Source organism: Triticum aestivum, chromosome 4D (genome assembly GCF_018294505.1).
Source record: "Triticum aestivum cultivar Chinese Spring chromosome 4D, IWGSC CS RefSeq v2.1, whole genome shotgun sequence".
Taxonomy (NCBI): Eukaryota; Viridiplantae; Streptophyta; class Magnoliopsida; order Poales; family Poaceae; genus Triticum; species Triticum aestivum.
In genome coordinates, this window is record NC_057805.1 from 54,229,386 (window position 1) to 54,248,687 (window position 19,302).

At 47.8% G+C, this 19,302-nt stretch overlaps 1 protein-coding gene across 1 annotated transcript; it reads left to right on the forward strand.

Moving 5' to 3' along the window:
• The first annotated feature begins 525 nt into the window (after window positions 1–525).
• On the forward strand, window positions 526–7,374 carry LOC123099589 (uncharacterized). The gene is made up of 4 exons (XM_044521719.1): window positions 526–1,310; window positions 2,187–2,387; window positions 2,484–2,701; window positions 7,029–7,374. The coding sequence occupies exons 1-3, from the start codon at window positions 584–586 to the stop codon at window positions 2,681–2,683; spliced, it is 1,128 nt and encodes a 375-aa protein (XP_044377654.1). The 5' UTR covers window positions 526–583; the 3' UTR covers window positions 2,684–2,701; window positions 7,029–7,374.
• The last annotated feature ends 11,928 nt before the right edge of the window (window positions 7,375–19,302 follow it).

Below are 19,302 nucleotides of genomic sequence, written 5' to 3' on the forward strand. Positions count from 1 at the left end.
CACACATTTGCGAACATGCACGCATGATATTTTCTTTTGAATTTTTTTTACATTTTAAAATGTGCTTAAAATGCATTTTTTTAAGTGGGTGCATATGCCCATGGGTCCAGGGGTGCCCTCTCTCTGAGGGAGTACATTCTTTCTGATATACCCGAGTACGACGTGTTCATTTTGTATTATATTTGTGTAGAAGATAGTCCGAGCTGAGTAAGCCCTGATGTCCAAAGAAGCTAAAACTAAGCAATAACCCAGCTCCAAACCAAGATTTGAGAAGCTGACACGTTGTTATCGGCCACCACTTTTGGATTCTCAATCAAATGCCGTCACGCTGGAGATGGAACGCGAGACTCGTGAGACACCCTGGCGCGTCACGTACGTCGCCGACCTCGTCACGGCACGCGTCCTCACCGCCGCCGCCGGCAAGATCGTCCTCCGGCACGGCGCGCTTCGTATGGTCCTGGTTGACACGCGTGGCGTGACGGTGGATGCGCGATATCTACACGAGGGGGAGTACATCGAGCCGGATCAGATCATTTCCTTCCCGTGTCACCGGGCTAGGGTTGACAGTGCGCCATGCACGGAGATGCGGGAGGTGGGGACATGCATGCCGGTGGGGGAGGGGAGGAGCCATGCAGCGGTCGAATGTGGTACATCTGGCAGCACGAGAGAGGTGGATCCATGGCGGTCTCACCGCCACAGCGGGCCCAGATCTGACCAGGGGGAGACCGCGGGACGCGGAGAGGGAGCAGACGCATCATATCCCCCACCCCCACCTACCTCCATTATTGAGAGCCGCAGCTCGCATCTCGCTCCGCTTTTCGGGCACCTATGGGAGAAAACTAGGGTTTGCCATTCCTCTTCTCCCCCCTCGCGAGATTCCTTCGGGTGGTGGCGTGGCAAGGTGGGCGGCGACGAGCGTTCGTTCGCTCACGTGGTGGGTGCTCGCGCGCGCGGGCGCGGTGCTTCATCCGCATCGATGGGGGATCGTGGGGGAGGCAGATCTGGCGGATGGCGCGACTCCTCGACGCGCGGTGGATTCGGCGGGGGACGCAAGACGGCGCAGGCGAATCCCTCTCGCCACATGGTGTGGCAACGCCCAGATCCGCCGCCGCCACCATCTGGAGGGGCCAGATCTGGCGGAGGTACTGAAGATCGATGGGAGGCTGCGGCAAGGGCGATGGGTGGAGACGCCAAGGCACGGGCGAATACGACGACGTCGACGGCTCAGACGGCTTCATCGGCAGCGGTGGGTGCTCCAGATCCAGCTGCCAAGGTCAACGACAAGCTCTGCCTCAACTGCAACCTCCCAGGTCACTTTGCTCCTCGCTGCCCTACTGTTCGTTGTGAGAAATGCAATAAGCTTGGGCATATGGCGTAGTTGTGTCAAACTCTGAGGCCGTGGGAATGCGTACCTTTTCTGTGTGGTTTCCAATCCCCTGGGCAGGGCTTTTTTTATATCCCTGATTTGTGTGTTGCTAAGAAGAATGAGAAAATGAACAATGTAGTGATTTCTATTGTGGAGGGGAGTGCCACAGCTAAAGAAATTGAATCTGAGTTTAATGGCTTCTTTGCTCATAAGCCTGGTAAAAAGAAATGGAGCTGTAGAGCTCGTCCCATTGGTCATAATCAATTTATGATGAGATTTCCTAATGCTAGTGAGGTGGAGAGGGCATGTTGCTATGGGAAACGTCTACCTGTGAAAGATGGGGCTGCTGTGGTCAACTTAAAGCCCTGGTAAGCTTCTGTTGGTGCTAAAAGGGAAATGGAAAAAGCATGGGTTAGAGTTAGTAATATTCCTTTAGAGAAAAGATGTTCTGAACATGTTGCATATGCAGGAGGGTTAGTAGGTATCACTCTTGAGGTGGATGAATCTACTCTGCATAAACCTGAGTACGTTAGAATTCTTCTTGGATGTAGAGAGGTGAAAAAAATCCCCCCACTGCTGAGGGCATGTTGGGGGAACAATTCTGACTTTTATTATGAGGTTGAAAAAATTGTGATGGCTGGAGGAGAGAAAAATCAGGCCTCTGTCACTGTGGACAGCAGTGCATCACCCTCTTTCTCAAAGAAAGCCAGGATGAATTCATATCCTGCTTCTTCTGATGGGCAAGGGGAAACCAGTGCATCTGTGATGGGAAATTTCTCTTCTCAAAACTATGATAAGGGGTCACAAAGATTATCTGCAGTAGCTGAAAGTGAGGAGGAGGGGGAAAGCGATGAGGGAAATCATACTGAGCTTCTGCTCGAATCTATGGCCAGAGAATATGCAGCTGAGAAAATGTCTTATTCTGAATCACCAGCTGAAAAATCTTATGAGGAAAAAACTGATGAGATATCAGGGGATGAGATGGAAAGGTCTCCTTGTGTTGCTGGCAATATGAAAAAAGGTGCTTGGGATATTATCCAAACTCCTATTCCTCCATCTTCGATGTTTATGCAATATGTTGATGACTCTTATGGAGAAAAATTTCCTCCCTTGTCAGATTATGTGGTGTGGCCATCTCTGCCTCATATTGTGCCTCTTGATGAAGGGTCCACTGAAGGGGGGATAGTCACAGTGTTTACACTGTTGAATCGCCTTCTGGATCGCCAATGCATGAAAATATGGCTCCTAAAGGGCAGGCTTCGCGCAGACAGTTTCAGAAACTGGAGCGTGTGGAGGAGACGGCCACCAACAGACTAAAGAAGCGCGATGCTGAAGGTAAAAAATATCCCACTTGAATAATCAATTCTCTGTATTGGATGATAGTGCTATTGTTGCTCGGGCTGCTATGATGGGGGTGCATAGTCCTGATGATAGCTTTGACACGATAGATATTTTGCGTGAATTAGAAGTATCTAGAAACCTGTTACATGATAAGAGGGTTGAAACTAACACTCCTCCTATTACTATTAATGATGGACTGGGTAATGATATCCCCTTATTATTAACTTGGGATAATGAAAATGTAGACGATGATGAGCCTTATATCCTGGTACAGTCTAGACAAAAAAGGAAACATGCTCAACAGAGGAAAAAAGTGAAGGTCCTGTCCCCTCATGATATGGACAGACCTGTAACGAGGACTCAGATAAATAATAAGGATGGTAAGTCTGCCCTGAATCCTGGTAGACCTACTAGGGAGAGGGGGAAACCTGCAAGATATAAATGATAGGACTATTATGGAACTGTAGGAGGGCAGGCAAGAAAGGCATGTCTACCTGCCTCATTGATATCATTAATGCCAATGATGTGGATTTTATTGGTCTGCAAGAGACTATGAAAAAATCATATAATCCTTCCTATTTTAGGAAATTGGACCCTGAAGGTAAATTTAAATGGGAATGGATTCCTTCCAAGGGTAAATTAGGAGGTATTTTGGGTGGTGTCAATAAAGACAAATTTGATCTTATCAATGTTAAACATGGGAAATATGTCCTTCAAATGAATCTTTTTGATAAAGGTAAGAAATGCAACTGGGCCCTGCTAGTGGTGTATGGAGCAGCTCAGGATGAAAATAAACCAGAATTCATTGCAGAACTGTCTAGTATGTGCAATAGTACCCACATTCCTTATTTGGTGGGAGGAGAATTTAATATCCTTAGGCACAGTGGAGAGAAGAACAAGAAAACCCCCATGTCCCATTTTTCTGAGGTGTTCAATTCAGTCATCCACCTTCTGGGGCTTAGAGAGATCAGTATGTCAGGAGGGTGTTATACCTGGTCTAACAAGCAGGAGAATCCTACCCTGGAGAAGTTGGATAGGATATTAATGTCATCTGACTGGGAGGACTTGTATCCTCTTGTTTCAGTTAGTAAGCTAGTGAGGGAGTTATCTGACCATAATCCTTTGTTGTTGAATGGGGGTTTGGCCTCCTCTAGAGCACCAGGTAATAGGTGCTTTAAGTTTGACAACAATTGGCTTAATAACCCAGAGTTTTTGCCTCTGGTTGCTGAAATTTGGTCGAGACCTGTATATACCGAGGACCCTATTGACACTCTGAACATAAAACTGAAGAGAATTAAAACATTCTTTAAAGGGTGGGGCTCCAATATTTTTGGGCACAACAAGATCAGAAGAAACATCATTAAGCTCGAACTGCAAGAGCTGGAAGGGCTTGAGGAGACTGTTAGGTTATGTGGACAGGTCTATACCAGAAAACTGGAAATTTTGCTAGAGCTCAATAACATGTATGTGGAGGAAGAGCTGTATTGGCATCAATTCTCTACTCAGAGATGGCTCCTGAAAGGAGATAACAATACTAATTTTTTCCATAAGGTAGCAAATGGCCGCCGGAGGAAAAATTCCATGATCTCACTGGAGTATGGTGCGATCATTGTTGAAGGGACTAAGAACCTCCTGGCGCATGCTACTGAATATTATAAGAATCTCTTCGGACTAGCCCCTGGTAACCTTTGTCATATTGATGAAAATCTTTGGTCCCATGAGGAAAGGATATCTTCTGAAGACAATGATGAACTGACTAAACCCTTCTCTATTGAGGAAATTAAAAAATCCCTATTCGACATGAAATCTAACCGGGCACCTGGGCCCGATAATATTCCGGTTGAATTTTATCAACATTGCTGGGAGGTCGTAGCTCCAGACCTATTTGCTCTGTTTGAATGCTTCTATGAGGGGAAACTGGATGTGCAAAGGTTGAACTATGGCATTATTACCTTATTGCCTAAGTCGACTGATGCTAGTAGAATACAACAATACAGACCAATTTGTTTATTGCGTTGTCCGTACAAACTTATTACCAAGGTCATGGACCTTAGGGCTGTAAAATATGCACATAAACTGTTTAGCATACAGCAAAATGCTTTTATCAAGGGGAGGCATATAGTAGATGGCATTTTATCCCTACATGAGATTATGCACTACACTCATATCAAAAAACAAAAAGGAGTGATTCTCAAACTTGACTTTGAGAAGGCCTATGACAAAGTCAATTGGGACTTTTTGCTAGAATGTCATGTTAAACGTGGTTTTAACCAAAAATGGTGTGGATGGGTAAATCAGATCCTAAGGAATGGGACGGTTAGTGTTAAGATCAATGATGAGTTAGGACCATATATACAGAGTGCTAAAGGGGTCAGACAAGGTGATCCACACGCTCCGTTCCTGTTTAATCTTGCGGCAGAATGCCTAACTAAGATGATGACCTCGGCCCAGAAAAATGGCCTCGTCAAAGGGTTGGCTTCTGATCTTATAAAGGATGGAGTGTGGATTTTGCAATATGCAGATGATACTGTCATTTGCTTCGAGCATGATATAGATAAAGCTGTTAATGTGAAACTATTGCTTTATTTGTTTGAACTAGTCCTGGCCATGGGCAGCCCGGCCCGACCCGGCCCGAAAAAGCCCGACCCGGCCCAGCCCGACACCGCTCCCCGGCCGGGCTCGGGCCTAGATTTTGAGCGCGAAGACCGGGCCGGGCCAGGCCCGGGCCCATCGTTTTCGCGTTTTCCTGAAGGACGGGCCGGGCCGGCCCGAAGCCGGACGGGCTTTTACGTGTTCGGGTCGGGCTCGGGCCCAAAAAAACAGGCCCGACGGTCGGGTCGGGCCGGGCTCGGGCCTGGGTTTTTTGCGTCGGGCTTGGCTAGGCCCGGCCCGGCCCGAGGTATGGCCAGGTATAGTTTGAACTCATGTCCGGATTGAAAATTAATTTCGACAAGAGTGAAATTATTGTTATAGGAGGGGATAATGAGACTGATGCAGTATATGCTGAGATGTTTGGGTGTCAGCTGGGTTCTTTACCTATGAAATACCTGGGTACACCGATCTCCTACTCCACTTTGAAGAATATAGAGTTGGATTTCCTCGATGCTAAGATGATAAAAAAAACTAGATGCCTGGATAGCCTATGCAGCTTCATCTAGAGCTAGGCTCACCTTGTTAGGTTCGAGCTTGGATGGGATCCCTTCTTATCTTATGTCTATGTTCTTGTTCAACAAGACTTTTATTGATAAACTGGATAAACACCGGAGAAGATTTTTCTGGAAAAGAAAGAACAAAAAACGTGCTTATCATATGGTGAAATGGGCTAGAGTTTGCCGGTCCAAAAGAATAGGTGGGCTGGGGATCAGGGACCTTCATAAGCAGAACATTAGTCTGTTAACTAAGTGGTGGTGGAAGCTTGAAACTAAAGATGGGTTGTGGCAACAAATTATTCGGGCCAGATATTTCAAAAACAAAACTGTGGCTAATATTCGTAGTCATTTTTCGGATTCCCCTTGCTGGAAAGCGATTATGAAAGTTAAGGAGACATATATGACAGGAAGGGCTGTCAAGATTAACAGTGGTAACTTGGCTAGGGTTTGGCATGACCCATGGTTAGATGTTGCGCCCTTGTGTGAAAAATTCCCTATCCTGTTCAGCATATGTCAGGATCAGGATGGGACTATTGCTGATTTTGTGGCAAAAAACTACAAGCTGGGCTTCAGGCGCAGGTTGTTTGGGGAGGTTAATGATCAGTGGGAGTGGGTGGTATCTGAGGCAAAAAAATATGCTTTAAACACTACCCCTGAGACTGTGTTTTGGAATCTCTGCAAGAACAAAAGATTTACCACTAAATCTGTGTATGAATGGTTGGAGAGGGATTTAGCTGGTCCTAACTATAAGTGGATCTGGAAAGCTAGTATCCCATTGAAAATCAAAATATTTCTGTGGCAGCTATTTCAAAATGCTCTGCTTACTCGGGATAATTTGCGGAAGAGGAATTGGCCCGGGAATCCTGTTTGCTCTTTCTGCACTAACATAGAAACTGCAAACCATCTATTCTTTACATGTCCTCTTGCTCGAACAGTCTGGGGGACCCTGGGGCTCACGGCTGGAGCATCCTGTTGCCCACGGTCTCTATGGCAAAGTTGGGCGTGGTTATATAAATTTTTCCCAGGTGGAAAAAAGTTCTACATGATGATTATTGCTGCTTTGTGTTGGGGGATCTGGTGTCTTCGAAATAAAGTCACTTTTAACAAATATAATGCTCGTACTCCACTTGAGGTTGTTTTCCGTGCATGCTCTTTTATGTTGTATTGGGCAGGACTGGTGAAAGAAGAAGATAGGTCGAAGTTTCAGGCGGGCGTGAAGAGAATGGCGTATGCGGCAGCAGCTCTGGCGGACAGGTCTCACTCGCGAGGTGTGATGCTTTTGAAGGATGGAGATGGGATCCAGATCGGCTAACCTGCTCGTTTTCCAGTCCACTGGGGTTTGATGCCCGTCCTGGAGTGATCTATGATTTTGGAGGATTATCTCTTTATGCCCTGAGTAGGCTATGTAGCCTCTCAGGTTTCGCACTATTATCTTTTGTGGTTAGGGTAGTGGCTAGTCAGTGTCGTCAGGTTTTCGTCCCATGGCGGTTGATCCGTTTTAGGGTCTTCTTGCGGTGGGTTTTCTGTCGATGCTCCAGCTCGCTCCTCCCCTTTCAGTCTTTTTTTGGGTTGTTGTCTTGGAAAACTACTGGAACACTGTATTTCCGTTGATTGCAAAATTAATTGAAAGGGGTGCGAGCCCGGTTGAAAAAAAAATGCCATCACAATTCATAAAGATCAAACTAGCTTTCTCGTCGTACAAGTCTTCAACCCTGATCCACATTAAATTGAACTTCAACATATAATATGAACCCTGATTTCCACTGAAAAGGAAAGGGGAAGGTGCCGATATCGGAAACCATCCATATGAACCGATCTAGTATAAAAACATGTCAATATCAGTGATACAGATCGTTACACAAAGGCTGAATAAATTTCGAAGGCAATGTATGTTGGTTGTTGTTGGTTTCAATGTTAGTGTCTTTCCACAGCTTGAGTGAGCTACTACCCAGCTCATCCTCCTCCAATGGCGGGCCTTCGCTTATGGGAATGGAGCAGGCAGGTCCTCTTGTCCACACCATCGTCGTCTCGGCCCACGATCTAGCTATCAGTGCCATCATCTGACGGGAACCTCTGAAAAAACATTTGGAACCAGTCATCAACCGTCCCGATCTTTGACAAGGAGGTAAGCCGATCGATAAATTCTGCCCGGGGGGGACGGAATATGAACCAAAGAATTGACAATTTTTTAGCCCGGGAAAACGCAAGATGAACCAATGAAATTGAAACGGAATATGAACCAAAGAATTTCTACCGGGGGAAAGGAATATTTGGGTCGACGCATCAACGGTAGGAGGCGCCCATGCCTGCTTCTCCGGCTAGTCTCGATGGACAAGGAGAGGCACAACCCCGTGGCTAACTGACGGTTGTCGCCGAGCACGCTCGCACGACAACATGTCCATGGTCTTCAACGCTGCTCCGCCTAGCGGAGTCCCGATTACCGCCAACGACCATCGCACCCGCGAGGAGAGGTACCTCACCGCTCGCGGGCACCACTTGGACCCAGCCCACCGTCATCTACCCAAAGCGGGACTTTCAACCCGCCTAGGGCCCCAATCTGATCTGCACGAGAACGAGCCCTAGTTCTTCGCCATCTCTGCCGCACGAACACCGCACCGCCGGCCCAAACCCAGGAGAAGGGAGGAGCCACCACCATCCGCCCACGCGTGCTTCTCCACCTACTCTGGATGGACCGTGGGAGACACAACCCTGTGGCTACCAACGGTCGTCGCCGAGCACACTCGCGTGATGCCAATGCCCGTGGTCTTCGACGCTGCTCTGCTGACAAATTAGGGGAGTCCCGATCACAACCATCAACCACCGCACCTACGAGGAGAGAAACCTCATCATCCGCGGGCACCACCAGTACCGAGCCCATCATCACCTACCCGGAGTGGGAGTTTCGGCCTGTCTCGGGCCCCAATTTGATCAGCCCGAGCACGAGCCCCATGTCCTGACCATCTCCGTGGTGCGAACACCGCGCCGCCGGCCCGAACCCAGGAGAAGGGAGGAGCCATCACCATCCGTACCCCTGCCACGCCACGGTTTAGCACATGCCCTACTACTACTTTGCATATATATTCAGTCTTTTTTTCGAATGATCTACAGCTGGACGCCTCAATCCATCCCTCATACGCCCGCGGACGCGCCCGGTCAGTGATCGGACATGAGAGAGAAGGAAAAACGTGACCCAGCCGGATCCCTCATATCATCCCTATAAGTTCGGGCTGCCCGCGAACCCTCATATCCATCTCAAATATGGGGAGGATATGAGGGCTCGCGGATGCGTCCGGGCATTCCGCCACATAGGACGTGGCCCCACCCCAGACCACATTTTGTCTTTTTTTTATTCATTCTTTTATTTCTCTCTCTTCATCTCTATTAATCACGTGCAAGTGATTGGACATATGAGAAGAAAAATGAGGACTATGGCTGCGTGGATGAATAAATAGGGGCTTAGAACGGACACGCCCAGTCTCTGATCAGGCGCGTCCGCGGACATTTAAGGGATCATATTTGCTATGTTAGGTTGCAGATGCCCTTAGCGTACGTGTGATGGCCAAAGTGCACTTCTCGAACGATTAGTCTATGTTCAGGAAGATAGCTAGTTCACATACTCACATACTGGTGAGTACTCGGCTATTTGTGATTTTTTATTTGATGCAAGTTAATTTTTCATATTAAATCCATCCATCTCGCCTCAAGTAGCCACCGCCTCCTTTCTCAAGTTTAGGTTTTCTCTGCCTCCCGCCGCCGTCGCCGGTCCGCCTCGTTTTTTGTGGCCTTAGGGCCATGGAGGCATGATGGATTCTGGCCCTTGTGGTGGGAGGACTTCGTTTTTAGATGCTACTTTATGTTTTGTGGGATTTGTGTCCTATTCAGGAAGGTGAGACATCGGCGGCTCTCTGGAGATGGAATAAGGTCCCCGCCTCCCCCGTCTAGCCCCCGTTCTAGTGGTTTGTCTAGCATCATCAGTGGGCGTGTAGAGATGTGTCTCCGGCGGATCTATCTTTAGGGTATCTGCTCGGATCTGTTTGTCTTTCGTCTACTTTCGTGTGTTTTCAGGTTGGATCCTTTCGATCTACGCTACTCTTCAGCGGCGACAATTGTTGTTCTGATGCGCTGGTCCTATGTGGCCTTAGCACGATGACCTCCCGACTGTTTACTACAATGTATGTTGTCTAAGAATTTCGAATCCAAAATTTGAAACATAACTAGAAAACAAAAATGACAAGTTCGACATTGAATAGTACATGAAATAAGTTTGGCTTTTAGATTTGGCCCATTATCACAATGATGTCAAATATGTCATTTTTTATCTCAAGCAATGTTTCAGATTTTCATATGAAATTTTGTGACAACATACATCGATGTTGTGTTAGCTTATCTTTTAGACTTTTGCAAACATTTTAAAATTATATGCTTGGGTTATGAAGACGGTGACCTTAGATATTACTTAAATAATATGCTTGATGTGAGGTGAAGGTTATCATACCATGGCTCTAGGAGTCGAGATGCCTGACAAGACAACGATGGCAAGGCTGGTTTGGATTGCACATTTTGCTTGCGTCTTTGCTGGTTGCTCAACAGTTGCTCAACTCAAGGACATGCCCGTACGTTTGGGTGACCGAAGACCGCACGCACCACGCAGCAGAGCAGAGGCAGCCAGCCCCTCCGCCTGCCGGCAGATTTTGCGTCGTCAGGCATGCGTGCTGCCTGAACATGCCGATGCGATCATAGTGGTTCGGATGAGGTTGGGTTCCCAATGTTTGACCTGAATTCAGCAACGAGGACTCTCACGTATTTCTCGAAAGAAAAAAAAGAGGACTCTCACGTATCGCCCTGATTCAACCTCTCCGGGAAACTCTTGATGGACACACACAACGCAAACACTGCCAAATTAATTATTGCCAAAAAAAAAAAGTGGTCCAGAACTGTGCAATGAAGAATGGGTCTCAAAGATTGTCAGGAGGGTCGACAATGCTACGGTCGATGGATCATGGATGTGACCAGTCCAAAAGGACGCAAAGTGACGTTTGAACAATTATTAAAAGAGTTACTAAAACCCAATCTGCTGCTATCGAATAAGCACTACTACGTATATACGTTAATAATAATCACATTATTCTGGCAGAGATCAAACTGTCTGTTTGGGCTCACTGCCTTGTGCCAAGCGGCCCGGCCCGGCACGGCCCAGCCGATCGTAATCGTGCCTGGCATGGCCTGGCCCGCCGTGGCATGATTATTAGCTGGGCCGTGCCGTGCCGGCCCATGGGCTGCCCCTCCAGCCCAGAAGCCATGCGGGCCGGCCTGCTAGGCTGTTTTGGGGCCAAATTCAGCCTATTAGGCTATTTTTTCAGCCATATATATATAAATTCCTAAATAAGAATAGAATAAATAAAATGGTTGTGTCATGCCGGCCCGCATGCTCAGCCTTCAGGCCCAGGCACGGCCCCTAGCATGACGCGTGCTAGGCCTGGCCTATTTAGCACGTGTCGTGACGTGCCGTGCCGTGCGGGCGTGCTACCGGGCCGGCCCAGCTATCCCAGCCCGTTTGGCCAGCTTTGCTCCGGGGATCCAACACCTCTGCTTCTCTATAAAACACCGCTAGCTGTAGCACGCGAAAAAACATCGCGAGAGCTATTCCTCGCTTACCATGAGCTCTAAGGTAGTCTCGCCTCTGGTGCCTAGTGTCTTGTGCCAACCCAGTATTGTAGTACCGGTTTCCTCTGTTTCCGCCGTTTTGCATCGGTTTTTCTTAGTTTTTTTCCTTTTCTTTTTATTTTGTTTTTTGTGTCTGTTTTCTTTGTTTCTCTTCTTTGGCTTCCTTTGGGTTATTTTCTTTGTCTTTTTTAACACATCTCTATTTCTTCAATGCATATTGTAAATTTCTATTATACACTCGTACAAAAAATGATACACGTTGAACTTTTTGAAGCACATGACGTACATATTTTTGAATATGTGTTAAAAATTCGGACACACATACATTTCTTTAAATGGCATGAAACATTTTTTTAAACTATGCCGATATTTTCTTATATTGTAAAAGCATTTTTTTATAAATCACGAACATATTTTTGTAACACTTATTTTAAATGTCATGGTACAGTCTTTTTAATGGTACAGAATATTTTTCTCGAATTAAGAAAATATTTTTGCATTATATAGACATTTTTTAAAATGTCCAGAACAATTTTTTGAAACATGTGAACATTTTTAAAATATCACGCACATTTTTTATGCTATCAATATTTCTTTAAAGTTGTAAGAACAATTTTGCAACACGAATATCTTTTTTGAACATGCTATGAACTTTTGATAAATGTAAGTAAAATAATTTTCTATTTATAAATGTAAGTAAAAGTAATAAAATAAAAAATAAAAATAAAAAAATGTGCGCCAGAGAGCCAGCGTTGCTCCCGCGCCGGGTCGGCCCATTTAGGGGGCGCCTGAGGCGAGCTTCCGCTTCATCTGGCAGTGAGCAAGGTATAGGCGCGCCCGAAGAACATACCTACGCCGAGCAGAGCCTCATGGGGACCATACTGGGCGATGCCTTGGTCTTCCCATGCAGAAACATAGTTATTTGGTCCAGTAAAATCAGTAAATAATGGGCCATAGGAAACAAGTTTCTTATTTGGCCTGGGCTAGCACTTTGATCTTAGCAATTAACCCCTCCTAGTCATGCTCTATGCACCCCTCAAAAGAAAAGACATGCTCTATGCGTGCAATTACATTTGCACATGTCTCGCAACAAATGTAGCAGTGAAGCAAATATTCCATCCTAGTAAGATACACAAATATTGCAAGAGAGTGTAATTTTTAGAATCGTGTTGCCTATGGATGCTTCCCATTTCGAGATGGGCAGCCGCGGGATATGTGGAAATAGAGATTAAGAGGCGGAACAGGTTTTACCGGGCAAAAAGTCGTGTTAGTATAGCATGTGCTATGGTTTTTGTAATTCCCGTACCAAACAAAGTCTAGTCCTGACCAATGCCATGATCGGTTCGATTGTATATCTTGGAGCTCGTTTTCGTGGACTGTTTTGAATTGGTCTTGTTCACACCGACCGGTTGAGCAATTTTTCTCATGTTTGACCATTTGTGCATAGGATTAGTAGGAAATGTTTTAGTATTGGTTTCTAGCATTGGTCTTGAATAGAAATCTATCGGTGAAAAGGTACCATAGTCTTGCCAAGCTTTATTCGTACTTCCTCACTCTGAGCTTTATTCGTACTTCCTCACTCTGGATATACCCCGCGGTATGACCCGGCCGGAATTGGCGACTCACTGGTGACCCGTCCGGAGCTTGGCGATTCACAGATAACCTGCCTGATCTTGGCGACTCATTAGTAACCCGGCGGGCGGGTCAGATGGACAACAAGGCCCAAAGCCCAGAAGGCCAGCTCACGTTATGATGGGCCGGATTAAAAGGAAAGGGATGACGAATATTTCCTTTACGAGGAAGCAAGACCCGGACTTGTAATCAACTTGTAAGAGAAGATAGACTAGTTGTAGTCCTATTAGGACTCCGCATGTAACCCGCCCCTCTAACTTATATAAGGAGGGGCAGGGCATCCCAAAGAGGGACAAGTAACAAGAAACAATCTCTAGGGCTAGACACCGAGAGCCGGTTCCCGGCGACTCTCCCGTGATCCTAATGAGACCTAGCCTCAAACAGCATGTAGGGTTGTTACCGGATGATGTTTCCCGGGGCCCGAAGCTGTCTAAATCCTTGTCTTGTGTTGCGTCTCTCGATTCCGCTCAACCCCTCTCAAGCTACCACATAGATGCGTTGGCCTCACGACTAAGTCCTGACACTAAGGACATCTGACGTGTTAATTCCACGACAGTTGGCGCCCACCGTGGGGCAGGACGCACGGTGGTGTTGAGTTCTTGGAGGGATCTTTCTCAGGGGTTGAGGAAGTTCGCAATTATCTAGATGAAAAAGAGCCGGTCTGGAAAGATCCACATCAACATCAAGTTCATCTGTCCAGATTTATGATTTGTGAGATTAAAAGATTCTAAGAAAATTAGGGTTGCATTGGTTGTTGGTTGAGCCGCCGCAAGTCGTCGACACCACCTGGATGTTCCGCTACAACCGTTACGGCAAGCCGCGTGAGACTAACAAAAATTTCTATCTCTGCCGGGGCTGTTACCAGTTTTTTTGGCCGCAACAGTCAAACGCAGACAGCAGCGTACGCATAATCGTCTACTCGCGGGTTTAAAGCAAGTCCGAAGGTTACTCATGTTTTGACATCTCCAAATCAGTTTTCTAGCTTCTGTTTGCTACACGGAGAAGTAAACCTTCCAAGGGACAGATTCCTGGGCCATCATTACCATAAATTGATCTCAAGCAAGGCTTTCCGGGTGGTTTTGCTCACCAACTATTGCTCCTTGTTCCACGCCAACGCACAAGTGCATCAACTTGCAGAGCACGCGCCTGAAAGGGTTCATCAAAGAAAAAAGGAAAGAAGGGCCACGACCCGGAGGTTGAGGCGAAGGTGGACTTGAAAAATACATGACCCGGAAACGAACTGGGCCGCAGGCTCCGCCGTTCGCCTCCTGCCCTTGCGCCGAGTCACCTGAGCTGCCGTTGCCGCCTTGCGGATGTTCTTCTGCCGCGGCAGCGGCCGTGCATCGCCGGGTGCCCGTCCGAGTCGCCTATTACCCTGCCTCTGCTGCCATGACGCGCTCCACTTCTGGCAAGACGCCGCATCTTCCGTCAGAGTCGCCGGTGCCTCGCCGCACTCCCCTGTCAAGCAGCCGGCTCTCACCGCCAGGGACGCACCTAGGAGCCGCCACCTCCTCCATCGCGACTCCCCGCGTCGCTCTTTTCCGTGGATCACTTTGCTCCGACTTGCTGCTGCCGTTGGCTACCTGCACCGACCACCTGCTGGCTCCGAGCCGGACTGCGCCTCCCGAGGGGTTTCCTCGAGGCACCGTTCCCACCGCGTCCGATCGATCACTCCATCTCTTTGCGGGCCTCCTGACCCACCACATCGCATCAGCCGCCGGAGCTGAGCCGCCCCAGACTTGCGGCCTCTGCAGCGTGCTGCCTCACTTTGTGTGTGATCCGTCCACGCTGGCTCCGTCCTGCCCCGCCCCGCACGGCCGTACTCTCCCGCCGCCGTGGCTTGCCCCGTTGGGGTTACTACCACTGCTGGGGTCGCGCCAAGCCGCCCGGCCGTTTCATGTCGCCCTTGCCGTGACTCGCCTCCGCCTCTGCCGGGACACCAGCCCGCAGCCATACCAAAGCTGCCCCGGCCTCCTCTCGGACTCCAAATCGCCTCTAAGCCACCGGTGTGCCCGCCGGTTCGCAGATGGGGCCGCCCGTGTGCTCTTTCCATAATCCATGCGTCGGCTCGCACCGCGCCTCGGTTTCCACCGTTGATGCACCCCGGCCGTGAGCCGCTGTCGACGCGTCGTCCGAGAGCCGCCCCGCAGCCGCCGTTAAACCGCCGCACCACGAGCAGCGAATCGTGAGCTTCCACCTACAAATCCCCACGGCCTCGAGCCGCCGCCTCTGTGACCAGCCTCGCCACTACTGCTACCAGCAAGTAGCCTCCGCCCGCGACCCACTGTAACGGTTGCCATGCCGCGCCACCATCTCACCACCCCTACCGGGCCCGCGTGCGCCGGCTACTGCCGGGTCTGCCACCAAGTTGGTCTCGGCCAGCGCCTCTCAGCCGCAGAGCCGCCCGTTTTGCCGGGCCGCACTTGCCGCGAGCCGCCGACGCCCCTCTGCAGCTGTAGCACCAGCCTCAACCCGCCGTTGCTACAGTAACTACCTGGGTCTCTGCAGTATCAACGCTCGCTTCAGCTGTAGCCTGTCGCCGTGGCCACGACCCGCCACGGCCTTGTGCCACTTCAGACGCGCTCCGCCGCATGCCGCTGTTACTGGTTCATCTCCGTTCCAAGTTACTGCTGCATCCCACATAAGGCCAAGTACTGGTAGTACTTTGTCTGTTCAAAGGTTGAAATCACAGTACAAGACATCCTAGACAGATTCTAGCGGACATTTCATGTCTGCTGTTCAAAATACATCAGGTGATATCTATCCGTTTAAGTATATTTTATTAAACATATTGTTTTCATCAAGGAACAATTACTTTGGTCTGTATATTTTTATGTGCAGCAAAGGTGGTGCCATATTGTGCCTATGAAGTGTACGTCAGCACCATCACGCACCGGCGTCTGCGCCCGCTTACTGATGGAACAGGTGTGCGCAAGTCACCGCCCGTGCAGCTTAATCTACATCAACCCGCCGGAGCCGCGTTGAGCCGCCCTTGCCGTTTTGAGCCGCCGGGGTTATATTAAGTCGCCGGTCTGCCTGAGCCACCTCTGTCGCGATAAACGGATCATCCGTCGTCCAAACAAATCAAGCGATATCCATCCAAGTTTGTTTTATTAGCACATGTCGTTGTTGTCAAAGGACAAGTTTATCTTTGCCTTGGTCTGCAATATTGTTTATGCAGGGCAATTATTTATGATAAAAGGTGGTATTATACCGCGGAGATGGAGGCATGCCAACATCTTTTGAGCACAGATGGTCATCGTTACTCAACGGACTCCCGCACCGGCTTACAACGCCGTGGCCGTCTCTCGCGACCGCGCCGACTTACAACGTCGTGGCCGTCTCTTGCGACCACGCCGTCTTACAACAAGGAGGACAACTTGCCCGTCCGCACCGGCTTACAACGCCACGGCCGGTTCATCTGTCTGTGCCGCCTCAGATGTTGCGGTCGCCTTTTCCGTCCGCCTCTCGCGGCCTGGTCAGCATCAACACACCGAGCTGCACCTGTCTGCATGAGCTGTGTATTGAATAAGAGCAGGTCACTACTTGGGAAGCCCGGTTTTCTTCCAACAAATTGGAGGCAAATTATCATATGTTATCAGCCGCCGTCTGCACTGCATGGTTCAATGGGCAGGCGCACAAATCGCCGCCACTATAGTTCGGTTAACTTCAAACAGCCAGTTGGAAGGAACCATTGGCCGAGTTGCTGACACAGCTCATACGGGATCATTTATAACCCACCACAGTCATTTTCAACGTTCTGTGGATTCACATCGCGCTATCAACGCCAATGATACACACCTTCTGCTATGGTCAAATATGGAGAATCTCAAGCCAACTCCTTGAGTCGTCTTGAGACTCGGAGGCTACAATGACATGACTCAACAAATCGTGCCAGCTTCAGCAGGCTCAAGAATTCCGGGTCATTGGAGGAAAAAATAACCCGGCCCTGGAGTTTACTACTCTATCGATGCAAATTTAAAGGCCGTCAGAAAAATATCTGGCTTAAAATAAAGATTCCGGTTTAAAATCCGGTTCAAGAGACATCTCTCTCCCGCAAAGCTTTGAAGCTCTCAAATCCGGTTCAAACATCCGGCTCAAGGTAAATTTGTCTCTTACAAAGTTTTTAAGCTCTCAAATCCGGTTCAAAGTTCCGGTTCGAAAAGAATTAATCTCTCGCAAGATTCGAGTTCTCAGGAAAAATTAAAGGTTGCCAAAAAGAACTGGCTGCCATGATGCGCGGTTCAAACATAGGTATTCCGCCTTACGGCTTATCTTATATGGTCACTTGGGGGCTTCCTGCTCATTGGGCATAACTATCAGTACCCTCTTGATCGGTGCAATGCTTAAACTTATATGGTCACTTGGGGGCTTCCTGTTCAAACATAGGTCGTATTCGAACCAAAGAGAACATAGCTGTCGATACCCTTTTGATTGGCAAACTGCTGAACCTATTTGGGGGCTTCTTGATCGTATCCGAATCATAGCTCAACCCCTTTGGGAATCGACGTGGATCGTATTCGAATCAGCGTCGCTAAACAACTCTTAAGGTCATTTGGGGGCTTCCTGTTCAAACATAGGTCGTATTCGAACCAAAGAGAACATAGCTGTCGATACCCACTTTGATCGGCAACGCCAACGCCACTGGGGGCTATATGATCGTATTCGAATCTTAGCTTAACCCCATTGGAACGGTTTACTGATCGTATTCGAATCAGAAGCCTCAAAATTTTATCTGTTTCTCATACAGTTTTGGTAATCACAAATATTTGAGTTGTCACAAATATCATGTGTGCCGGCTTTTACAGCATTGGGTTCTCACCCTCACTGTCCGGGTCACATAAACCGGCGGTATCATTCAAGGGATCATAGGGATCTTGTGATCTAGTTGTGTGCAGGGTAAGACTACATTCGGGTGGTTACCCGCCCTGGCTTTTGACGTTAAGTCGCCAGGGCATATGTTATTTAAACTCTGTGCAGGATTTACAGAGCTATGACTTACATAAATGATTCAGTTCAAGCCCATCATTGAAAGATTGACATTGGTGTCTCAAAAGGGTTATCAATTCTTGATTTTCTCAAAGGCTATAAATAGCCGGGTTATAAAAATTCCGGCTTACAATGAAGGCGTAATAAATCGCCATCGGCCAAGAGCCGCCGGGTATTTAAACTCCGGATTTACTTGTCAACAGATAAGGTATTTGAAATCTTTAAATAGCCAAACTTGGCTGGATTTTCATTATGATTTGAATGATTGAGGTTTTCAAACCGGGTTAGTCAAATCTTTAATAGCCAACATGGCTGGATTTTTATTATGGTTATCAGAAACTAATATTATGATTAAGGTTTTCAAAGTCGCTTCAGCGCAATGGCTATTATTTTATCAATGGATATGATTTATTCTACAATGATAGGAATAGTCCCGAGTCGCTGTAGGCTTACAACCCGGCACTTGGGGGCTACATTATTCAAGTTGAGATTACATCAAATGTGCAAGTCCCATGTCACTGCCAGCATGCACCATGGCACTTGGGGGCTAATGCAAAGTCATTTTTTGCTCACTTCATTGAAGACCCGACTCATCACATCGTAATGAGCCGGCCCTTGGGGGCTACCAATTGCTCCTGGCAACAATTCAATACAATTCTAGGATGACCCGGCTACACTACTATGACTATAGCCGACTCATGGGGGCTACACAACTGGATTTTATTTAAAGCCATGGTGATAAGTCCCGGCTTATTCATGCTGATTAAACCGGCCCTTGGGGGCTACAGGTAATATGGATATAAGGGAGAAATATCTTCAAATTCTCAGTTTTGAGTAAATTAGATTGACCTGGTGTCTGCAAAAATCATAAACCGGCGTCGGTGACAATTATGACCCGGAACCATCAGTTTTTATAACCCGGTGATTTTGCAAATCATAAATCGGCAAGATCTACATCTTTAAGCCGGCTGAATATCAGTTGAATATTTCAAGACCAATATTTTTGTCAAGTCAGAGCATTGAAGGCCGACTCAATTGGATTATTTCTTACAATATTTCTCTACAAGAGACCAATGCCAGCAAATTGACTCTGAAGCTGGCCTATTGACCCGGATTTCTTAAAAGAAGTATCTGGATTTTTTGCATTCACAAAGTTTGAAC